We start from the raw sequence: 20,112 nt of genomic DNA, 5'->3' as shown, positions 1-20,112 counted from the left end.
TGAAGAAAGTTAAATGACTTTGGGCCACTGATCTCACACTGCAGACATATAGAACAGGGCACCCCACATCAAACCCAGATCTCTCCAGCCTGGTCCAAATGGGTTCTGGGCATCAGAACTGGCATCAAAGTAGGCAGACAATTAATTTTAGCCATTTGAATAAGTACCTGATGTTTTTAAGGGGTTAAATGACTTTGGGCCACTGATTACACGTTAAGAATACATAGATAGTGATGCCCTGCATCAAACCCAGGTCCCTCCAGCCTGGCTTAAATGGATTCCGGGCATCAGAACCGGCATCAAAGTGGGCAAATAGTTTACTTAATCAAATCTGTGAAAATAGGCTATTTGCCCACTTTGATGCCAGTTCTGATGCCCAGAATCCATTTAAGCCAGGCTGGAGGGACCTGGGTTTTATGCAGGGCATCACTATCTATGCACTCTTAGTGTGAGATCAGTGGCCCAAGGCCATTTAATCACTGAAAAACATAGTTTACTTAATCAAATCTGTGAAAATAGGCTATGTTTTTAAGTGATTAAATGGCCTTGGGCCACTGATCTCACCCCAAGAATACACAGATAGTGATACCCTGCATCAAACCCAGGTCCCTCCAGCCTGGCCCAAATGGGTTCTGGGCTCGAGAGTTTGCATCAAAGTGGGCAAACAGCCCATTTTCATTGATTTGAATAAGGAACATGTTTTTAAGGGGTTAAATGCCCTTGGGCCACTGATACCACAGTGCATACTTGTATAACAGGGAGCCCCACATCAAAAACAGGTCTCTTCAGCCTGACCCAAATGGGTTCTAGGCATCACAACTAGCATCAAAGTTGGCAAACAGCTCATTTTCTCAGATTTGATTAAGTAACTGATGTTTTTAAGGGGTTAAATGACTTTGGCCACTGAACTCACACTAAGAATACACAGAGATTGATGGCCCGCATCAAACCCAGGTCCCTCCAGCCTGGCCCAAATGGGTTCTGGGCACCAGAATTGGCATCAAAGTGGGCAAACAGCCCATTTTCATTGATTTGAATAAGTCATGTTTTTAAGGGGTTAAATGAGTTTGGGCCACTGATCTCACGCTTAGAATACACAGATAGTGATGCCTTGCATAAAACCCAGGTCCTGCTAGCCTGGCCCAAATGGGTTCTGGGCACCAGAATTGGCATCAAAGTGGGCAAACAGCCAATTTTCACAGATTTGTATAAGTATCTGATGTTTTTAAGGTGTTTAATGACTGAGTCACTGATCTCACACTTGGAATAGACAGACAGTGATGCCCTGCATCAATCCCAGGGACCTGTTAGCCTGACCCAAATGGGTTCTTGGCATGAGAACTGACTTAAAAGTGAGCAGGCAGTCGATTTTGGCCATTTGAATAAGTAACTTGTTTTTAGGGGGTTAAATGACTTTGGGCCACTGATCTCACACTAAGAATACATAGATGGTGACAACCCGCATCATCAAACCCAGGTCCTTCCAGCCGGGCCCAAATGGGTTCTGGGCATCAGAATTGGCATCAAAATGGGCATACAGCCCATTTTCATAGATTTGATTAAGTAACTGATGTTTTTAAGGAGTTAAATGACCTTGGGCCACTGATCTCACATGAAGAATACATAGTGAGGCCCTGTATCAAACCCAGGTGCCTCCATCCTGGCCCAAATAGGTTCTGGGCATTAGAACTGGCATCAAAGTTGGCAAACAGCTCATTTTCTCAGATTTGAATAAGTAACTGATTTTTAAGGGGTTAAATGACTTTGGGCCACTGATCTCACACTAAGAATACACAGAGACTGATGGTCCACATCAAACTCAGGTCCCTCCAGCCAGGCCCAAATGGGTTCTGGGCACTAGAATTGGCATCAAAGTGGGCACATAACCCATTGTGACAGATTTGAATAAGTAACTGATGTTTTTAAGGGGTTAAATGAAATGGGGCTACTGATCTCATACTAAGAATACATAGATAGTGATGCCCTCTATCAAACCCAGGTGCCTCCAGCCTGACCCAAATGGGTTCTAGGCATCAGAACTGGCATCAAATTGGGAAGACAGTCGATTTTGGCCATTTGAATAAGTAACTGGTGTTTTTATGGGGTTAAATGACTTTGGGCCACTGATCGCACACTTAAAATGCACAGATAGTGATGCCCTGCATCAAACCCAGGTCCCTCCAGCCTGGCCCAAGTGGGTTCTGGGCACCAGAATTGGCATCAAAGTGGGCAAACAGCCTATTTCCACATATTTGATTAAGTAACTGATGTTTTTAAGGGGTTAAATGCCTTTAGGCCACTGATACCACAGTGCGTACATATAGAACAGAGAGCCCCACATCAAAACCAGGTCTCTTCAGCCTGGCCGAAATGAGTTCTGGGCCTCAGAACTGGCATCAAAGTTGGCAAACAGCTAATTTTCTCAGATTTGAATAAGTAACTGATGTTTTTAAGGGGTTAAATGACTTTGGGCCATTGATCTCACACTAAGAATTTCTGTGTATTCTTAGTGTGAGATCAGTGGCCTAAAGTCATTTAACCCCTTAAAAACATCACTTATTCAAAACTGAGAAAATGAGCTATTTGCCAACTTTGATGCCAGTTCCGATGCCCAGAACCCATTTGGGCCAGGCTATAAGGATCTGGGTGTGATGCAGGGCATAACTATCTGTGTCTTTTAAGTGTGAGATCAGCGGCCCAAAGTCATTTAAACCCTTAAAAACACCAGTTACTTATTCAAATGGCCAAAATCGACTGTCTGCCCACTTTGATGCCAGTTCTGATGCCCAGAACCCATTTGGGCCAGGCTGGAGGGACCTGGGTTTGATAGAGGGCATCACTATCTGTGTATTGTTTGTGTGAGATCAGTGGCCCAATGTCATGAAACCCCTTAAAAACATTAGTTACTTATTCAAATCTGTGAAAATGGGCTATTTGCCCACTTTGATGTCAGTTCTGATGCCCAGAACCCATTTGGGCCAGGCTGGAAGGATCTGGGTTTGATGTGGGCCATCACTATCTATGCATTCTTAGTGTGAAGTCAGTGGCCCAAAGTCATTTAACCCCTTAAAAACATCAGTTACTTATTCAAATCTGTGACAGCGAGCTATGTTCCCACTTTGATGACAATTCTGATGCGAATAACCCATTTGGGCCAGGCTGGAAGGACCTGGGTTTGATGCCGGCCATCACTATCTATGTATTCTTTGTGTGAGATCAATGACCCAAGGTTATTTAAACCCCTTAAAACATAAGTTACTTATTCAAATGTGTGAAAATGGGCTGTATGCCCATTTTGATGCCAATTCTGATGCCCAGAACCCATTTGGGTCAGGCTGGAATGAACTGGGTTTGATGCGGGATATCACTATCTATGCATTCTTAGTGTGAGGTTAGTGGCCCAAAGTCATTTAACTCCTTAAAAACATCAGTTACTTACTCAAATCTGTGACAGAAAGCTATATTCCCAATTTGATGCCAATTCTGATGCGAAGAACCCATTTGGGCCAGGTTAACCGGACCTAGGTTTGATGCAGGGCATCACTATCTGTGTATTCTTAGGGTGAGATCAGTGGCCCAAAGTAATTTAACCCCTTAAAAACATCAGTTACTTATTCAAATCTGAGAAAATGAGCTGTATGCCAACTTTGATGCCAGTTCCAATGCCCAGAACCCATTTGGGCCAGGCTGAAGACACCTGTTTTTGATGTGGGGCTCCCTGTTATATAAGTATACAATGTGGACCAAAGGCATTTAACCCCTTAAAAACATCAGTTATTGAAATATATGAAAATGAGCTGTTTTCCCACTTTGATGCCAGTTCTGATGCCCATAACCTATTTGGGCCAGGCTGGCTGGAGAGATCTGGGTTTGATGTGGGGTGCCCTGTTCTATATGTCTGCAGTGTGAGATCAGTGGCCCAAAGTCATTTAACTTTCTTTAACGCTCTTTGGTGCCCACTTTGATGCCCATTTTTGAGCCAGTTTTATTGTTTTTGTAGCTGTTTTTAAGTGTATTCACATCAGGGCTCCTCACTGCTGCATTGTATGTTATTATTCTGATGCTTAGTTTTTCTTGTTAAACCTATAAAAAAAAGAAAATAAAAAATTGCCGAATAAGAAACCAACTTCAGCCTCGTTACATTTCTATTAATACAATTTCTATTGAGACTAGCGTCTCCACAAGAGAAACTACATTTGAAAAAACTGACCGTCACATCCAAACATAGACTAAGTGTGAACAGGTGCTGAACCTAGAGTCACCAACTCTTATACAGTCAAGCAAATAAGGCAGCACACTGCAGCGCTGAAACATGCAAACATGAAACACGAAAATTGAACTGCATTACTGCACTAGAAGTATGAAAAATGAGAGCGTTTAGCGCATAAAAATGGCCAATTTTATGTGTACCTGGTAGCCACCTTACGGCATCTCTCGTATACCAGGTCCTACGCTTTCCTTGCTGAGAATAAACGTCTCCATCTGAATGGGTACCTATGAAAACCTCTTCTTAGACTACCATTCTCTCTCTGTGGAGGGGTAATGGACCTGTTGCGATTAAAACACCTGTGGCTAGGAGGCGGAGTGCTCGGTCAGAAGGCTAAATAATACATTTGAAAAAACTGACCGTCACATCCAAACATAGACTAAGTGTGAACAGGTGCTGAACCTAGAGTCACCAAGGTACCTGGCTACCAGGTACACATAAAATTGGCCATTTTTATACGCTAAACGCTTTAATTTTTCATACTTCTAGTGCAGTAATGCAGTTCAATTTTCGTGTTTCATGTTTGCATGTTTCAGCGCTGCAGTGTGCTGCCTTATTTGCTTGACTCCACAAAAGAAACTGACATATTGCGGTCTTTATAGACAAGCAGCATATCAGCCTATGGGGGTGAGCCACAAGCACGTATAGTAGAGATGGGGTTTGTAGAATTCCCATCCACTACACGGTTACAGCTTGGCTGCTGCAGAAATACGCAGCTTCAACCCCGCAGCAGTTCCTGATCGTGGGCACCTAAACGAAGTCTCAGCAGATTTTCTACAACTGAGAACACAACAGAAAATGCACTGTATTCGCTGTGTGGGAACTTGGCCTAAGTACATTGGACCCGTCCCGCCACAACATGCAGTGTGGTGCATACATTAGCGATAGTGACCCAGCACCATGCCGCCTGCGGGCACAACCTGACTGCACAGCACAGACATTAGACAGAGGGACAGGACGAACTACTGCAGTCCACCCGCGGAATAACAAGGATATACACAGCTGAGGCAGCGCGGCCGGCAGCTCTCTCTGACACGTCTCCGGGCTCCATCCGCTCATCTCCTCCAGCAGATCCGCCTGTGACATGCCGAGTGCTCAGGATTTCAAACACTCAAAGAGCCATTGAAACTTCAGACCGCTAGTCCAGAGAAAATATCGCGAGAACTAAAATCAGTCCACATAGTGACACCAGCGACATGCAAGGCGCAGTGTGATGACGTCACCGGGCCGCCAAATCTGTTTTACCTCAGGTCAGTACAGCCACCTAGCGGCGAGCGCGGAACTCTGCTGCCCCGCCTCTTTATATGGCCATACACCGTTATTAATAGCTCCTCCACATAATCGCGTGGTTGCGTCTAGTTTGGAGTTGATTTTTTGTGGTCCTCAAAAAATCAACTCCATTCTAGCTGATTCACTAGTGAGCCGTCTAGATCGGAGTTGATTTTTTGAGGCCTCATTTTATCAACTCCACTCTAGACCGCTCACTACTGAAGTGACTAGATCGGAGTGGATATTTTGTGGTCCTCATTCCAGCAACTCCACTCTAGCCGGTTCACTGGTGAGGTAACTAGATTGGAGTTGAATTTTTGAGGCCTCACTGCAGTCACATGATTTTGATGACCTCATTTTAGCCACTGCACTGTAGACGGTTCACTGGTGAGGTGACTAGAGTGGAGTGGATTTTTTGATGATCTCTCTGCAGCTTCTCCATTCTAGACAGTTCAGTTTCTACAGTGACGTTCCTCAAAAAATCAACTCCATGTTCAGAATGGAGCTGATTCCAGGAGCCTCATAGACTGCAATGTAGTGGAATTGGAATGTATACACACACGCAATATATATATATATATATATATATATATATATATATATATATATATATATATATATATATATATCAGCTTTAGAATTGTAGCAATGTTTTTATTTTTTAGATACTTGCTCAAACTGTTATATTTATTATGTATTTCCAAAGGGCAATTTTTTTTTTCATGATTTATCAAACTTACATTTTATTATCGCTTTTTGTAATATAAATAATTACACATAGCGCTGATTGTTCATTTTTGCCTGAATTTTACTTTTACTGTATCTCCACCAGTCCTGGCCTCAGCACCAACATTGGAAGAGTGGGCGGAGCCTCACGGAGAAAAACATAACAGAGCGCATCAACAGAGTCCTCATAATTTACAACATTAGATCATAGCTCCCAACTTTTGAAGGTGGGAAAGAGGGACAAAGTTTGCGGCGTGCAACGCGCGCCGCGGCAAATTTTAGGCCACGCTCTGACCACACCCATTCATAACTAGTCACACCCATATCCACGTCCCAACCACACCCATTTAGCACTGCTGATCACACTGTTTCATAAAGAATAATTATAAACAAAAAAATATGGCCACACAGTGCTCCATACTGTATAATGGCCACACATGATGCTCAATACTGTATAATGGCCACACAGTGCTCCATACTGTATAATGGCCCCACAATGCTCCATACTGTATAATGGCCCCACATGATGCTCCATACTGTATAATAGCCACACATGATGCTCAATACTGTATAATGGCCACACAGTGCTCCATTACTGTATAATGGCCCCACAATGCTCCATACTGTACAATGGCCCCACATGATGCTCATACTGTATAATGACCACACATGATGCTCCATACTGTATAATTGCCCCACATGATGCTCCATACTGTATAATGACCACACATGATGCTCCATACTGTACAATGGCCCCACATGATGCTCCATACTGTATAATGGCCACACATGATGCTCAATACTGTATAATGGCCACACAGTGCTCCATTACTGTATAATGGCCCCACAATACTCCATACTGTACAATCGCCCCACATGATGCTCTATACTGTATAATGGCCCCACATGATGCTCCATACTGTATAATGGCCCCACATGATGCTCCATACTGTATAATGACCACACATGATGCTCCATACTGTACAATGGCCCCACATGATGCTCCATACTGTATAATGGCCGCACATGATGCTCCATACTTTATAATGGCCGCAGATGATGCTCCATACTGTATATTGGCTGCACATGATGCTCCATACTGTATAATGGCTGCACATGATGCTCCATACTGTATAATGACCGCACATGATGCTCCATACTGTATAATGACCGCACATGATGCTCCATACTGTATAATGACCGCACATGATGCTCCATACTGTATATTGGCTGCACATGATGCTCCATACTGTATAATGACCGCACATGATGCTCCATACAGTATAATGACTCCACATGATGCTCCATACTGTATATTGGCTGGGCTGCACATGATGCTCCATACTGTATATTGGCTGCACATGATGCTCCATACTGTATAATGACCGCACATGATGCTCCATACTGTATAATGACCGCACATGATGCTCCATACTGTATAATGACCGCACATGATGCTCCATACTGTATAATGGCTGCACATGATGCTCTATACTGTATAATGAGTGCACATGACGCTGCATACTGTATAATGACCACACATGAAGCTCCATACTGTATATTGGCCGCACATGATACTTCATACCGTATAATGGCCACACATCTACTCCTACACACGCGGCTGCACTCCGTACACACGCTCTCCGCTCCATACACCTCGTACACACGCGGCCCCGCTCCATACACCTCATACACACGCGGCTCCGCTCCATACACCTCGAACACACGCGGCTCCGCTCCATACACCTCGTACACACGCGGCTCCGCTCCATACACCTCGTACAAACGCGGCTCCGCTCCATACACCTCGTACACACACGGCTCCGCTCCATACACCTCGTACACACGCAGCTCCGCTCCATACACCTGACCTCGTACACACTGTCTGCTACATCCACACTGTAAACACCTCCTGACCCCACACAAGGCAGCTAAGTTTACCTCATCCAGCAGCACCATGGCAAGTTGGCAACCAGCACAGCCGAGTCCTGCAATCCACGGAGGTCCCGATCATGTGACCCCTGACTCCTCCCCTCCTGTGACCTCATCACAGGTCCTGTGCGCACAGAGCAGCCAATATGTGGTGTAAGGCTCTGCGGGTGCAGGGATGACCGGCTGACAGGGATGACCGGTTGATACATACTGCACTGCATACGGAAGGTTAAGGGGCATGGCTTAACACAAGGGGGCATGTCAGCTGCTTCTCCTGCTGTCTGCGGGAAGCAGAGTGTCCCGTGCGGGAGTGCGGGGCAAAGGCTCAAAACTGGGACAGTCCCGCAGAATGAGGGACAGTTGGGAGCTATGTTAGATCGGAGTGGATTTTTTGAGGACCTTATTTTAGCAACTCCATTCCAGCTGATTCATTAGTGAACCGTCTAGATCGGAGTGGATTTTTTGAGGACCTCCCTGTAGCCTACAATCGTGACAGTTTGGTGCTGAGGTGACTGGAATCGAGTTTTTCAAAGACTGAACGAAGCTTCGCAGGGAGAAACATAACAGAGCGAAGCAACAGAGTCCTTGTAATTTACAACATTGGATCGTAGTGGATTTTTTGAGGACCTCATTTTAGCAACTCCATTCTAGCTGATTCATTAGTGAACCTTCTAGATCGGAGTGGATTTTTTGAGGGCCTCCCTGTAGCCTACAATCGTAACAGTTTGGTGCTGAGGTGACTGGAATCGAGTTTTTCAAAGACTGAACGGAGCTTCGCAGGGAGAAACATAACAGAGCGAAGCAACAGAGTCCTTGTAATTTTCAACATTGGATCGTAGTGGATTTTTTTAGGACCTCCTTTTAGCAACCCCATTCTAGCTGATTTACTAATTATTTATTACTAGATGGTGGCCTGATTCTAATGCGTCGGGTATTCTAGAATATGTATGTAGTTTATTTATGAAGATTTTAGAATAATACAATGAATACACAGGATTCGGCTGGCCAGGCGCGACCAATTAGCGAAGCGTGGTTCAAATCCCACGCCAATTTGCGGCCGGACTGCACCTGTCGCTGATTGTTCCGGCCGGCGACGTAGTATATAGCACTGCCACGTAGTATATAACAGCCCACTTAGCATATAACAGCTCACGTAGCATATAACACAGCCCACATAGTATATATCACAGCCACGTAGTATATAGCACAGCCCACGTAATATATAAGACAGCCCACGTTGTATATAACACAGCCCGCGGAGTATATAGCACAGCCACGTAGTATATAACACAGCTCACGTAGTATATAACAGCCCATGCAGTATATAACACAGCCCACGTAGTGTATAACACAGTCCACGTAGTATATAGCACAGCCACGTAGTATATTGCACAGCCACGTAGTATTTTGCACAGCCACGTAGTATATTGCACAGCCCACGTAGTATATTGCACAGCCACGCAGTATATTGCACAGCCAACATAATATATAACACAGCCCACGTAGTATATAGCAATGTGGGTACCATATCACTGTTAAAAAAAGAATTAAAATAAAAAATCATTACTGTATATACTCACCCTCCGACGGCCCACGGATACAGGACAGGCGTTCAGCAATGCTCCTCGCGACGCTCCGGTCCCAAGAATGCATTGCGGTCTCGCGAGATGATGACGTAGCAGTCTCGCGAGACCGCTACGTCATCATCTCGCAAGAACGCAATGCATGGACCGGAGCGTCGCGAGGAGCGGGAAAGTCGCCGGAAGGTGAGAATATAATGATCCTTTATTTTTTATTATTATTTTTAACATTAGATCTTTTTACTATTGATGCTGCATAGGCAGCATCAATAGTAAAAAGTTGGTTACACAGGGTCAATAGCAGCGTTAACGGAGTGCGTTACACGGCGGTATAACGCGGTCCGTTAACGCTGCCATTAACCCTGTGTGAGCGCTGACTGGAGGGGAGTATGGAGGGGGCACTGACTGCAGTGGAATAAGGAGCAGCCATTTTGCTCCTGGACTGTGCCCGTCGCTGATTGGTTACGGCCAAACGGCCACGACCAATCAGCGACTTGGGATTTCCGTGACAGACAGACAGACAGAAAGATGGAAGTGACCCTTAGACAGTTATATAGTAGATTATAATACATTTTTATAACGCCATTTATTCCACAGTGCTTTACATGTGAAAGGGGCAGATATAGACAAGCACAATAAGCATGAGCATAACAAGGCACACACAAGTACAGAAGGAGGACCCTGCCTGTGAGGGCTCGCAGTCCACAGGGGATGAGTGAGGATACAGTAGGAGAGGGTAGAGCTGGACGTGCAGTGGTTCAGCAGACTAAGGATCACTGCAGGTTGTAGGCTTGTCAGAAGAGGTGGATCTTCAGGTTCTTTTTGAAGGTTTCCGTGGTAGGTGAGAGTCTGATGTGTTGGGGTAGAGAGTTCCAGAGTATGGGGAGGCATAGGAGAAGTCTTTTATGCAGTTGTGGGAAGAAGAGATAATAGGTGAGTAGAGAAGGAGATCTTGAGAGGATCGAAGGTTGTGTGTGGGTAAGTACTGGGAGACCATGTCACAGATGTATGGAGGAGACAGGTTGTGGATGGCTTTGAATGTCATAGTTAGGGTTTTGAACTGGAGCCTCTGGACAATAGGAAGCCAGTGAAAGGCTTGGCAGACAGGAGAGGCTGGGGAATAACGGGGAGACAGGTGGATTAGTCGGGCAGCAGAGTGTAGGATGGATTGGAAAGGTGTCAGAGTCCTAGAGGGGATGCCAGAGAGTAGAAGGTTACAGTAATCAAGGCGGGAGATAAGGGCGTGCACTAGCGTTTTTGTGGTTTCATGGTCAAGGAATGCACGGATCCGGGAAATATTACTGAGTTTAAGTCAAAAGGAGGAGGCAAGGGCTTGGAAATGAGGCTTGAAAGAGAGGGCAGAGTCGAGGATCACCCCGAGGCACCGAGCATGCGGGACTGGGGAAAGTGAGCAGCCATTGACATTGATGGATAGGTCTCGTGGTGGGGCAGATTGAGATGGGGAAAGATGATGAATTCTGTTTTGTCCATGTTCAGTTTTTGAAAGCAAGCAGAAAACAAAGCATAAATAGCAGACATTGTGGGATTTTGGTAAGTATGTGAGGTCGGGTCCAGATCGGTAGATCTGCGTGTCATCGGCGTAGAGATGATACTGCAAACTGTGGGATTCTATGAGCTGTCCCAGGCTGAAGATGTAGATGGAGAACAGCAGGGGCCCTAGGACTGAGCCTTGGGGAACACTGACAGACAGGGGCGAGTGAGGAGGTGGTGTGGGAGACGGAGACACTGAATGTTCGGTCTGTTAGATATGAAGAGATCCAGGATAGAGCCAGGTCTGTGATGCCAAGAGATGAAAGAATCTGTAGCAGGAGGGAATGGTCGACAGTATCGAAGGCAGAACACAGGTCGAGGAGAAGGAGGACAGAGTAGTGTCGCTTGCTCTCGGCAGTTAGTAGGTCGTTGGTGACTTTAGTTAGGGCAGTATCAGATGAGTTATGCGATCGGAAGCCAGATTGTAACCGGACAAAGAGGGAGCAGGAGGAGAGGAAGGAGGACAGTTCAAAATAGACATGCAGTTCAAGTAGTTTTGAGGCATAAGGGAGATATTGGGTGATAGCTAAACACAGAGGATGGGTCAAGGGAGGGCTTTTTGAAGATGGGTGTGATTGAGGCATGCTTGAAGGATGAGGGGAATTTGAGTGAGAGATTGAAGAGGTGTGTTAGGATTGGGATGAAGACTGTGGCGAGGTTACGGATGAGGTGGGACAGGAGCGGGTCAAGCGTGCAAGTGGTGAGATGCGATCTTGACAGGAGGGTGGAGAGCACATCTTCCGTCATGGAGGAGAAGCTGCTTTTGGAGGAACAGTGTTGAGCAGCTAAGAGGGGTATTGGGGGCTGCAGGCCAAAGCTTTCTCTGATCGTATCAATCTTCTGCTTAAAGAGGCAAAGTCTTCAGCAGAAATGAGAGGAGAGGGGGGAGGTGCTTGGGGACGTAGTAGAGAATTGAAAGTGTTGAAAAGCTGTTTAGGATTGTGGGACAGGGAGAATATGAGAGATGAGAAGTTTGCGTGAGCGTGGACTTAAAGCTGACAAGGGACTGCTTGTATGCAATGAAGTGCTCGGCAGAGCGGGATCGCTTCCATCTCTGCTCAGTGACCCTGGAAGCCCGCCTCAGTTCTGTGGTCAGGCAGGTCAGCCAGGGCTGCCTGTTGATTGTATGAGTTTTGCTATGCGTGAGGGGGCAGCTGAGTCAAGTGTTGCTGTCATTGTGGTGTTATAAATGTGGCAGCAGTATCAGTGTCATGAAGGGAAGCTATGTCTGTTAGAGGGAGAAGGGACTCAGAGTGATTGTAAATTGAGGTGTTAGATTTCTGTGAGGGTGAGTGAGTTTGTGGAGTAGGGGGTTGCACACTAGGAGAAGAGAGAGAAGAGAATGTCAGTAGGTTTTGGACAGACAGGGGGAGGGGTCAGTTAGTGAGATTAGTAGGGGAACATAGGCGGGTAAGGTCCAGCATCTTTGTGAGTGGCCGCGGAGGACCATTGAGTGAGGACAAGGGAGGCAGTGAGTGATAGAAGTTTAGAAGTAGCTGGGGTGGAAGCATCAATGGGGATGTTGAAGTAGACCATGATGATAGTGAGGATGTCAGCAGAAAGGAAATGAAATAGCCAGGTGGTGAAGTGGTCGAGAAAGGTGGAGATTGCTAGTTCTGGGGGGTGGCAGATGAAGGCCAGCTGGAGGTTGGAGGGGGAGTAGATGCGGACAGAGTGCACCTCAAACGAGGGAAGAGTAGCGGAGGGTGGTAGTGGAATTGGGGTAAAGGAGCAGGTATCGGACAAAAGCAAGCCAACTCCTCCACCGCGTTTGTTGCTGGGGCGAGGGGTGTGAGAGGTGGAATCCGCCATAGGAAAGTGCAGCTGGAGAGGCTGAATCAGAGGTAGTGAGCCATGTTTCAGTGATGGCAAGGAGAGTTTGTAGGTGATAAAGAGGTCATGGCTAAACGGTAGTTTGTTGCAGACAGAGCGTGCGTTCCATAGAGCGCCAGCTAAGGGGACTGGGGGACTGGATGAGTGGGTATGAGGTTATCATCATTGAGAAAACATGTAGAGGATCGTGGTAGGAGTGTTCGAAATGAGTGTGGGGATGTGTTGAGGAGGGCCAGGATTTTGGGATACGTCGCCAGCAACGAGGAGTAGCAGAAAGAGCATTAGAAGGTGTGAGCGGGATAGGACATGTTGAACTGTCTAGACTGGCCTCTATTCTGTAGTTTGGTACTGAGGTGACTGGAATTTAGTTTTTCAAACAGTGAGCGGAGTTTTTCCTTGTAGCCTCTATTCTGTACAGTTCATTGCTGACATGACTAGAATGAAGTTGCTGGAGTGATGTCCTCATGGGATCAAATCTAATCTAGACGGCTCACGACTGAAACTTCCAGAATGGAGTTAATTCCAGGAGCTCCTCCCCGATTCCAATCTAGTGGCATAGGAATTATAAATGTATGCATGTATGTATTGTTACTTTTTGTAAAAAAAAATAATTACACACAGCACTGATTGTTCAGTTTTGCCTGAATTTGACTTTTACTGTATTCCAACCAGTCCCAGCTCCGACATTTCTGGAGTGGGTGGAGCTAGACCGGCTGATAACCTTTGAAGGAGCATGCGACTTTTGGCATTTGTTGTGTGCCTGATTTTGTCTATCGGGACTTTGCGACGCATTGGACCCTTCTGATAAGGATGTGGAGAGCCATCCAAAGGCCGAGATCTGCGGCGGCTCGTATGTGAGCTGTGTCTGTGGTGGTATAGGGAGGAATGACTTTTAGAGGGGTAGGAGAAATGTTGGCGGGAATTATTAGATGATTGGGAAGACGTGTGGCGTCTACGCTTGCGTCCACTGTGGCTATGGAGTATGTTGGGGTAATTGAATCGGCAGCCAGGGGTGGGTGACTGGCCATAATCGGTAACGTTGTGCTGTTTAGCATTGGGGGTGTCATAGCGCTACTGTAATCAACATTATTGTTGGGATATGAAAGAGCGGGGGTTAATAGAAATTTTTTATTAGCTATTTGGGCTATAGGGAATGATGTAGGATGCCCCAAGAATGCCATAGAAACACAGCTGTGACCTAATAAAATAGTCTGTAGGAGGAAAAAGATCTACATTATTGCAGACCTATTATTGTGGCTATTTGTGTAAATACTTCTGGATTTTTTAAAAAAATTTTGCAAGAAAACATTTACACACCTTGATAGAGATCAAACAGCCAGTAACCTGTCATTAATGCCCCAACATTAGTGTTGAGCATTCCGATACCGCAAGTATCGGGTATCGGCCGATACTTGCGGTATCGGAATTCCGATACCGGGATTCCGATACTTGCCGCGTATCGGATACCGGAATCGGAAGTTCACAGATTCAAACTGCACAAATTCATCCAATGAGAATGATTCCAAGTGTGGGCACATCCTGTTCAGCATGGAGGGCATGAAACTACTGGCATGGCTGTGATTGGCTGCTGAAATGATGTCATGATGCAGTTTAAAAGTCGCTGGCGCCATTTTGCGGTCACTTTGCTGTGAATTCAGTTAGTGACAGGACGCTGTTTGCTGACTGAGGGCCAGTTTAGAGATAGCGATTTGCTTCTTTGTGCTTTCCAAAGGCTAATTTAGCAACCGCTGTGTTCACCTACTATTCACCTTGCTTTTGCCTTGTAGCGCTGTTTTCACAGCGATCTGCAAGGTCTGTGTGTGTGTGTGTGTGAGTGCAGCCCACTCTCTAGTCTGAGTGCAGCCACATAGGCCATCCATAGCTGGTTGTATTCAGTTCAGGGAGGGTGGTTCATTGCCTCATACTGTTCTTTTTTTTTTTTTTTTTCCAAGTAGTGTAGTCTGCTGCTAATTTTTTCAAAAAAATCCTATTAGTGTCTTTTCACCCGTCTCCAGCTAATTTGTGGAAAAACACTACATAGGATAACGTAGAGGAGTGTTTTTGGGCCTTGCAGCGCCGTTTACGGCTGTCTGCACGGTCTCCGTGTGACTGCAGCTCGCCCTGTAGTCTGTGAGCAGCCATAGCCTGGTTGTCTCCAGCTCAGGGTTCTTCACTGCGTCATACCGCAAAATCAATTTTCATTTTGTTTTAAGTAGTGCAGGCTGCTGCACATTTTTTCAAAAAATTCCTATTAGTGTCTTTCCACCCGTCTCCAGCTAATTTGTGGAAAAACACTACATAGGATAACGTAGAGGAGGGTTTTTGGGCCTTGCAGCGCCGTTTACGGCTGTCTGCACGGTCTCCGTGTGACTGCAGCTCGCCCTGTAGTCTGTGAGCAGCCATAGCCTGGTTGTCTCCAGCTCAGGGTTCTTCACTGCGTCATACCGCAAAATCAATTTTCATTTTGTTTTAAGTAGTGCAGGCTGCTGCACATTTTTTCAAAAAATTCCTATTAGTGTCTTTCCACCCGTCTCCAGCTAATTTGTGGAAAAACACTACATAGGATAACATAGAGGAGGGTTTTTGGGCCTTGCAGCGCCGTTTACGGCTGTCTGCACGGTCTCCGTGTGACTGCAGCTCTATCTGTTGTCAGTTCAGCCCCCAAAAAATAAATAAATAATAAAGTTCACCAAACACACCAGTGACACCACTTTACATTTGTGTAGGCCACATTAGCTCATATTAAAGTCTAGTCCACACTTTAGAAAATTAGTGTTTCTTATACCTGTTAGGAGGAGTTGTTCAGGAATAAGCACACAAATCCGTTAGTACTTTTCTGCTTATCTTTATCAGTCAACCAAGATGAAGAAGGCAGTGAGTAAGGCACGTGGGCGTGGGCGTGGGCGCGGAGCAGGGAGGGGACGTAGGGATTTTGTGCCTGCTGCGGGCACCGGTGACTCATCAGCACCCACTTTCACCAGGGAACAGTCATTCATGCGCAGCTTTGTCGCAGAGCGCCGTACACCGCTGCTGCGTGAAGAACAAATTGAAGCCGTTGTCGGATGGATGGCAGCTAATGCATCAACTTCAATTAGTGCCACATCCTCTCAGACACAGAGCACTGGAGAGCAGCCATCTGTCTCTTCACCACCTGCCAAATTGCCCAGGCAGACAGAGAGCCCAGGACAGGAGCCGTCTCTACTTCTGTTCTCTGAATCTCTTGGCTTGGAAACAGGGGGCCAGCCAAGCAGCATTGGAGAAATGGAAGAAGAGGCAGGGTGCAGTGATGCCCAACAGCTTTTTCTCTCTTCCTCTGAAGAGGCGGGTGGGCCAGTGGCTCCGTTCACCACATCGCAGGCCGCCTCAGCTGATGATGACACTCAGGTGCCACTTACTGGTGCGTGCTCTGCTGCTGAGACTACCCAGGAGGAGCAGTTGGGGGCAGAGGGTAGTGTAGATGATGAGGTCCTTGACCCATCTTGGCGTGAGGGACAGGAAGGTGGTGGGAGCAGCTCTGAGGAAGAGATTCCCCGTACGGCCCAAAGAGGAAGAGAGAGGGGGAAGACTGCGGATCCTGCAGCCTCCGCTTTGGCACCCGTTAGGAGCATGTCTCTTCCAAAAGCCAAAAAGGGCGCTCCCAAGACTTGCAGTGCCTGGTCCTTTTTTGACACAGTTGCAGATGACATTTGCTATGTCAAATGCAAGGTGTGTCATCACAAAGTCAAAAGAGGGAAAAATGTCAGCAACCTCAATACCTCCAACATGTGGAAACATGTGCGCACCAGGCACCCGGCGGAGTTAGAAAAACACACTGAAGAGCTAGGCCAACCAACAGCGGCAGCTACCACCCCTTCAGCTCGTGTTGCCTCTTCCTCCAGCTCACACGCAGCTGGTTCGGCTTCCTCCCAGGATCGCCGTGGAAGAACCTCTGGCCCTGTTGTCCAGAGACCCGCTGTAATTCCACCCGCAGCACCACTTTCCCAGTCATCCACACACTCCCAGCCCAGTCTACAGCCATCGGTAGTACAGGCATGGGAGAAAAGGCGGCCTTTCTCGTCAAACCACCCACGAGCACAGGCTCTGACTGCAGGCATTGCCAAACTTCTGTCACTGGAAATGCTGTCATTCAGGCTGGTGGAGACTGACAGCTTCCGTGACTTGATGTCATTGGCAGTCCCACAGTACAATGTGCCCAGCCGCTTTTACTTCAGCAGGCAAGCCGTCCCTGCCCTGCACAAGCATGTGGAGGGACACATAAAACACGCGCTACTGAACGCCGTCAGTAGCAAGGTCCACCTCACCACCGATGCGTGGACCAGTCAACATGGACAGGGGCGATACCTTTCCCTCACTGCCCATTGGGTTAATGTCGTTGAGCCGGGTACAGACCGTGCGAGTGGCGCAGGACATGTCCTGCCCACTCCAAGGATTGCAGGAATCCATTCTGTACGCATTGACTCCTCCTCTTACACCAGTTCCTCAGAATCATCGCTGCAGGAGCCGTCACAGTCCACCTCCACATGGACCCGTGATGAACGTTTACCTGTTACGACCGACATGAGCACAGCCGTGGCCAAACGTCAACAGGCCGTCTTGAAATTAATTTATTTGGGGAATCGAAGCCACACAGCGCAGGAGCTCTGGAATGCCATCAAGCAGGAGAGCGATGTGTGGTTTGTGCCAGCGAATCTCCAGCCAGGCATGGTAGTGTGTGATAATGGCCGAAATCTGGTGGCAGCTCTGGGCCTCGGCAACCTCACTCACATCCCATGTCTGGCACATGTGCTCAATTTGGTCGTGCAGAGTTTTTTGAGGGACTATCCGGATCTTGATGCACTGCTGCACAAGGTCCGCCTAGAGTGTGCTCACTTGCGGCGTTCCAGCACGGCAAAAGCGTGCATTGCGGCTCTGCAGCGCCGACATCGCCTGCCGGAACATCGCATCATATGTGACCTACCTACCAGGTGGAATTCCACGTTACATATGTTGGAGCGGTTGTGTGAGCAGCAGCAAGCTGTAATGGAGTACCAGCTGCTTCAGGCGCAAAGAAGTCGCACTCAGCGCCATACAGACTTCACAACCACAGAGTGGGCCACTATGCATGACGTCTGCCAGGTTTTGCGTCCCTTTGATTATTCCACGCGGATGGCGAGTGCAGATGATGCACTAGTCAGCATGACTGTCCCCCTTATCTGCCTGCTTGAAAAATCACTGCAAGCGCTAAGGGATGATGTTGTGGAAGAGGTGGAGGATGAGGATTCAGCATTTCCATCATCTTCTGGACAGTCAGCGCCACGTGGTTCCTCACAAACGCGTAGGCAGGGGACAGTTTGTGAGGAGGATGAGGAGGAGTCAATGGAGGAGGAAGACATCTGTCCAGAGGAGGGAGTTACACAATTATCCAGTACTCAGTGTGTACAGCGAGGGTGGGGTGATGACGAGTGGGCAGAGATGACGCCTCCAGCAGGGGACAGCGTTTCTTGGGCAGTTGGCAGTCTGCAGCACATGGTGGATTACATGCTGCAGTGCCTGAGAAACGACCGCCGCATCACCCACATTCTCAACATGTCTGATTATTGGGTGTTCACCCTCCTCGATCCTCGCTACCGGGACAACGTAGAAAGCCTCATCACACCGTTGAACCGGGAGCGAAAAATGCGGGAGTACCAAGACACACTGGTGAATTCCATCATCTTCTCCATTCCAACTGAGAGAAGTGCTGCTAGTGCATTCCAAAGCAGCTCAGTGCGTCCAGGCAGTGGTGGAGGCTCTGCACAAAGAGGGAGCAGAAGCAGTGCCTCTGCCCAAGGCAAGACCAGTATGGCCCAACTGTGGCACAGTTTTCTGTGCCCGCCACAAAAGTCTACACCATCACAGACGGCTCCAGTCAGCAGGAGGCAACGGTTCCGTCAGATGGTGACAGACTACATGTCTTGCCCTCTTGCTGTACTCCCAGACGGCTCTTCACCTTTCAAGTTTTGGGTCTCAAAGCTGGATACATGGCCAGAGCTAAGCCAGTATGCATTGGAGGTGCTGTCTTGCCCTGCGGCCAGTGTATTATCGGAACGTGTCTTTAGTGCTGCAGGTGGTGTACTAACTGACTGTCGCATGCGACTATCCTCCGATAACGTTGACCGGCTTACTTTCCTGAAAATGAACAAGGCCTGGATCTCGCAGGAATTTGCCACTCCTCTTCCTGATTAAATAATTAGGTGACTGTCTACAGTATCCAGGTCTCCTGTTGTGTTCATCTTTCTACCACCTGAACTTTAATTCCTGGGCTCCAACACCGCCAGTTGAGGCTCAGAAGTGCCGTCTGCACAGTCAAAACATACGACCCAGTGTTATTGGGTTTCAGTAACGTCAGCTGATCCCCAGCTGTGTAGCCGGCAATGTGTCCTGCGACCGCCACGCTGACACAACAACTGAAATGTAAGGGAACCTGTCCCCCCCCCCCCCAAGGCGTTTGTTACTGAAAGAGCCACCTTGTGCAGCAGTAATGCTGCACAAGGAAAAGGTAGCTATTTTTGTTTAGCTCCTTGCACACGCAGAACTTAACACTTATAAAATGTGTCCACTGATACCGTAAAGCCGTCCCGGAGGTGGGACTTTCCTTCGTAATATGACGCAGCACAGCTGTCATTCCTACCCCCTTGGTGCCGTGCCATGGCTCCTCAGCGTTGTTTGATTCCGTCCCGGAGCCTGCGCTGTTATGTTATCCCTTGGCCAGGCACACTTAGCGCTGCCCGTCTTCTGACATCATTTGGTGTCAGGATGGCTGCGCCTGTGCGGCCGCGCTGGCCTACAGCCCGCCTCGCAGTGTCTTCTGATTTAATCCCACTGGGGGCCTGAGATCCATGGACATGCGCAGTGCATATCTGGACCTCCACCTCTCACTCATCTCCCTACGGCTTCTTCAGACTGTGCGGTGTCAGCTGGTCCCTAATAGCATGC

The 20,112-nt window shown here is 47.5% G+C and overlaps 2 protein-coding genes across 3 annotated transcripts in view; one reads left to right on the top strand and one right to left on the bottom strand.

The window, feature by feature from the left end:
• Positions 1-5,400, bottom strand: part of FIRRM (FIGNL1 interacting regulator of recombination and mitosis) — a 983,706-nt gene extending 978,306 nt beyond the window's left edge. For both annotated transcript variants that reach the window (XM_077276297.1, XM_077276298.1), the window contains exon 1: positions 5,264-5,400. In XM_077276297.1, coding sequence (XP_077132412.1) covers positions 5,264-5,353 — 90 coding nt within the window. In that variant the 5' untranslated portion in view covers positions 5,354-5,400. The remainder of the gene's footprint in view (positions 1-5,263) is intronic.
• A 64-nt stretch (positions 5,401-5,464) lies between these two features.
• LOC143787502 (uncharacterized) overlaps positions 5,465-20,112 on the top strand; it is a 78,702-nt gene continuing 64,054 nt past the window's right edge. The window contains exon 1 of the mRNA XM_077276299.1: positions 5,465-5,517. Within this exon, the coding sequence (XP_077132414.1) occupies positions 5,481-5,517 (37 nt within the window). The 5' untranslated portion in view covers positions 5,465-5,480. The remainder of the gene's footprint in view (positions 5,518-20,112) is intronic.

This window comes from Ranitomeya variabilis, chromosome 8, assembly GCF_051348905.1.
Source record: "Ranitomeya variabilis isolate aRanVar5 chromosome 8, aRanVar5.hap1, whole genome shotgun sequence".
NCBI classification, from domain to species: Eukaryota; Metazoa; Chordata; class Amphibia; order Anura; family Dendrobatidae; genus Ranitomeya; species Ranitomeya variabilis.
Note: the sequence above shows the minus strand (reverse complement) of the source record. Positions and strands in the feature narration are given on the sequence as shown.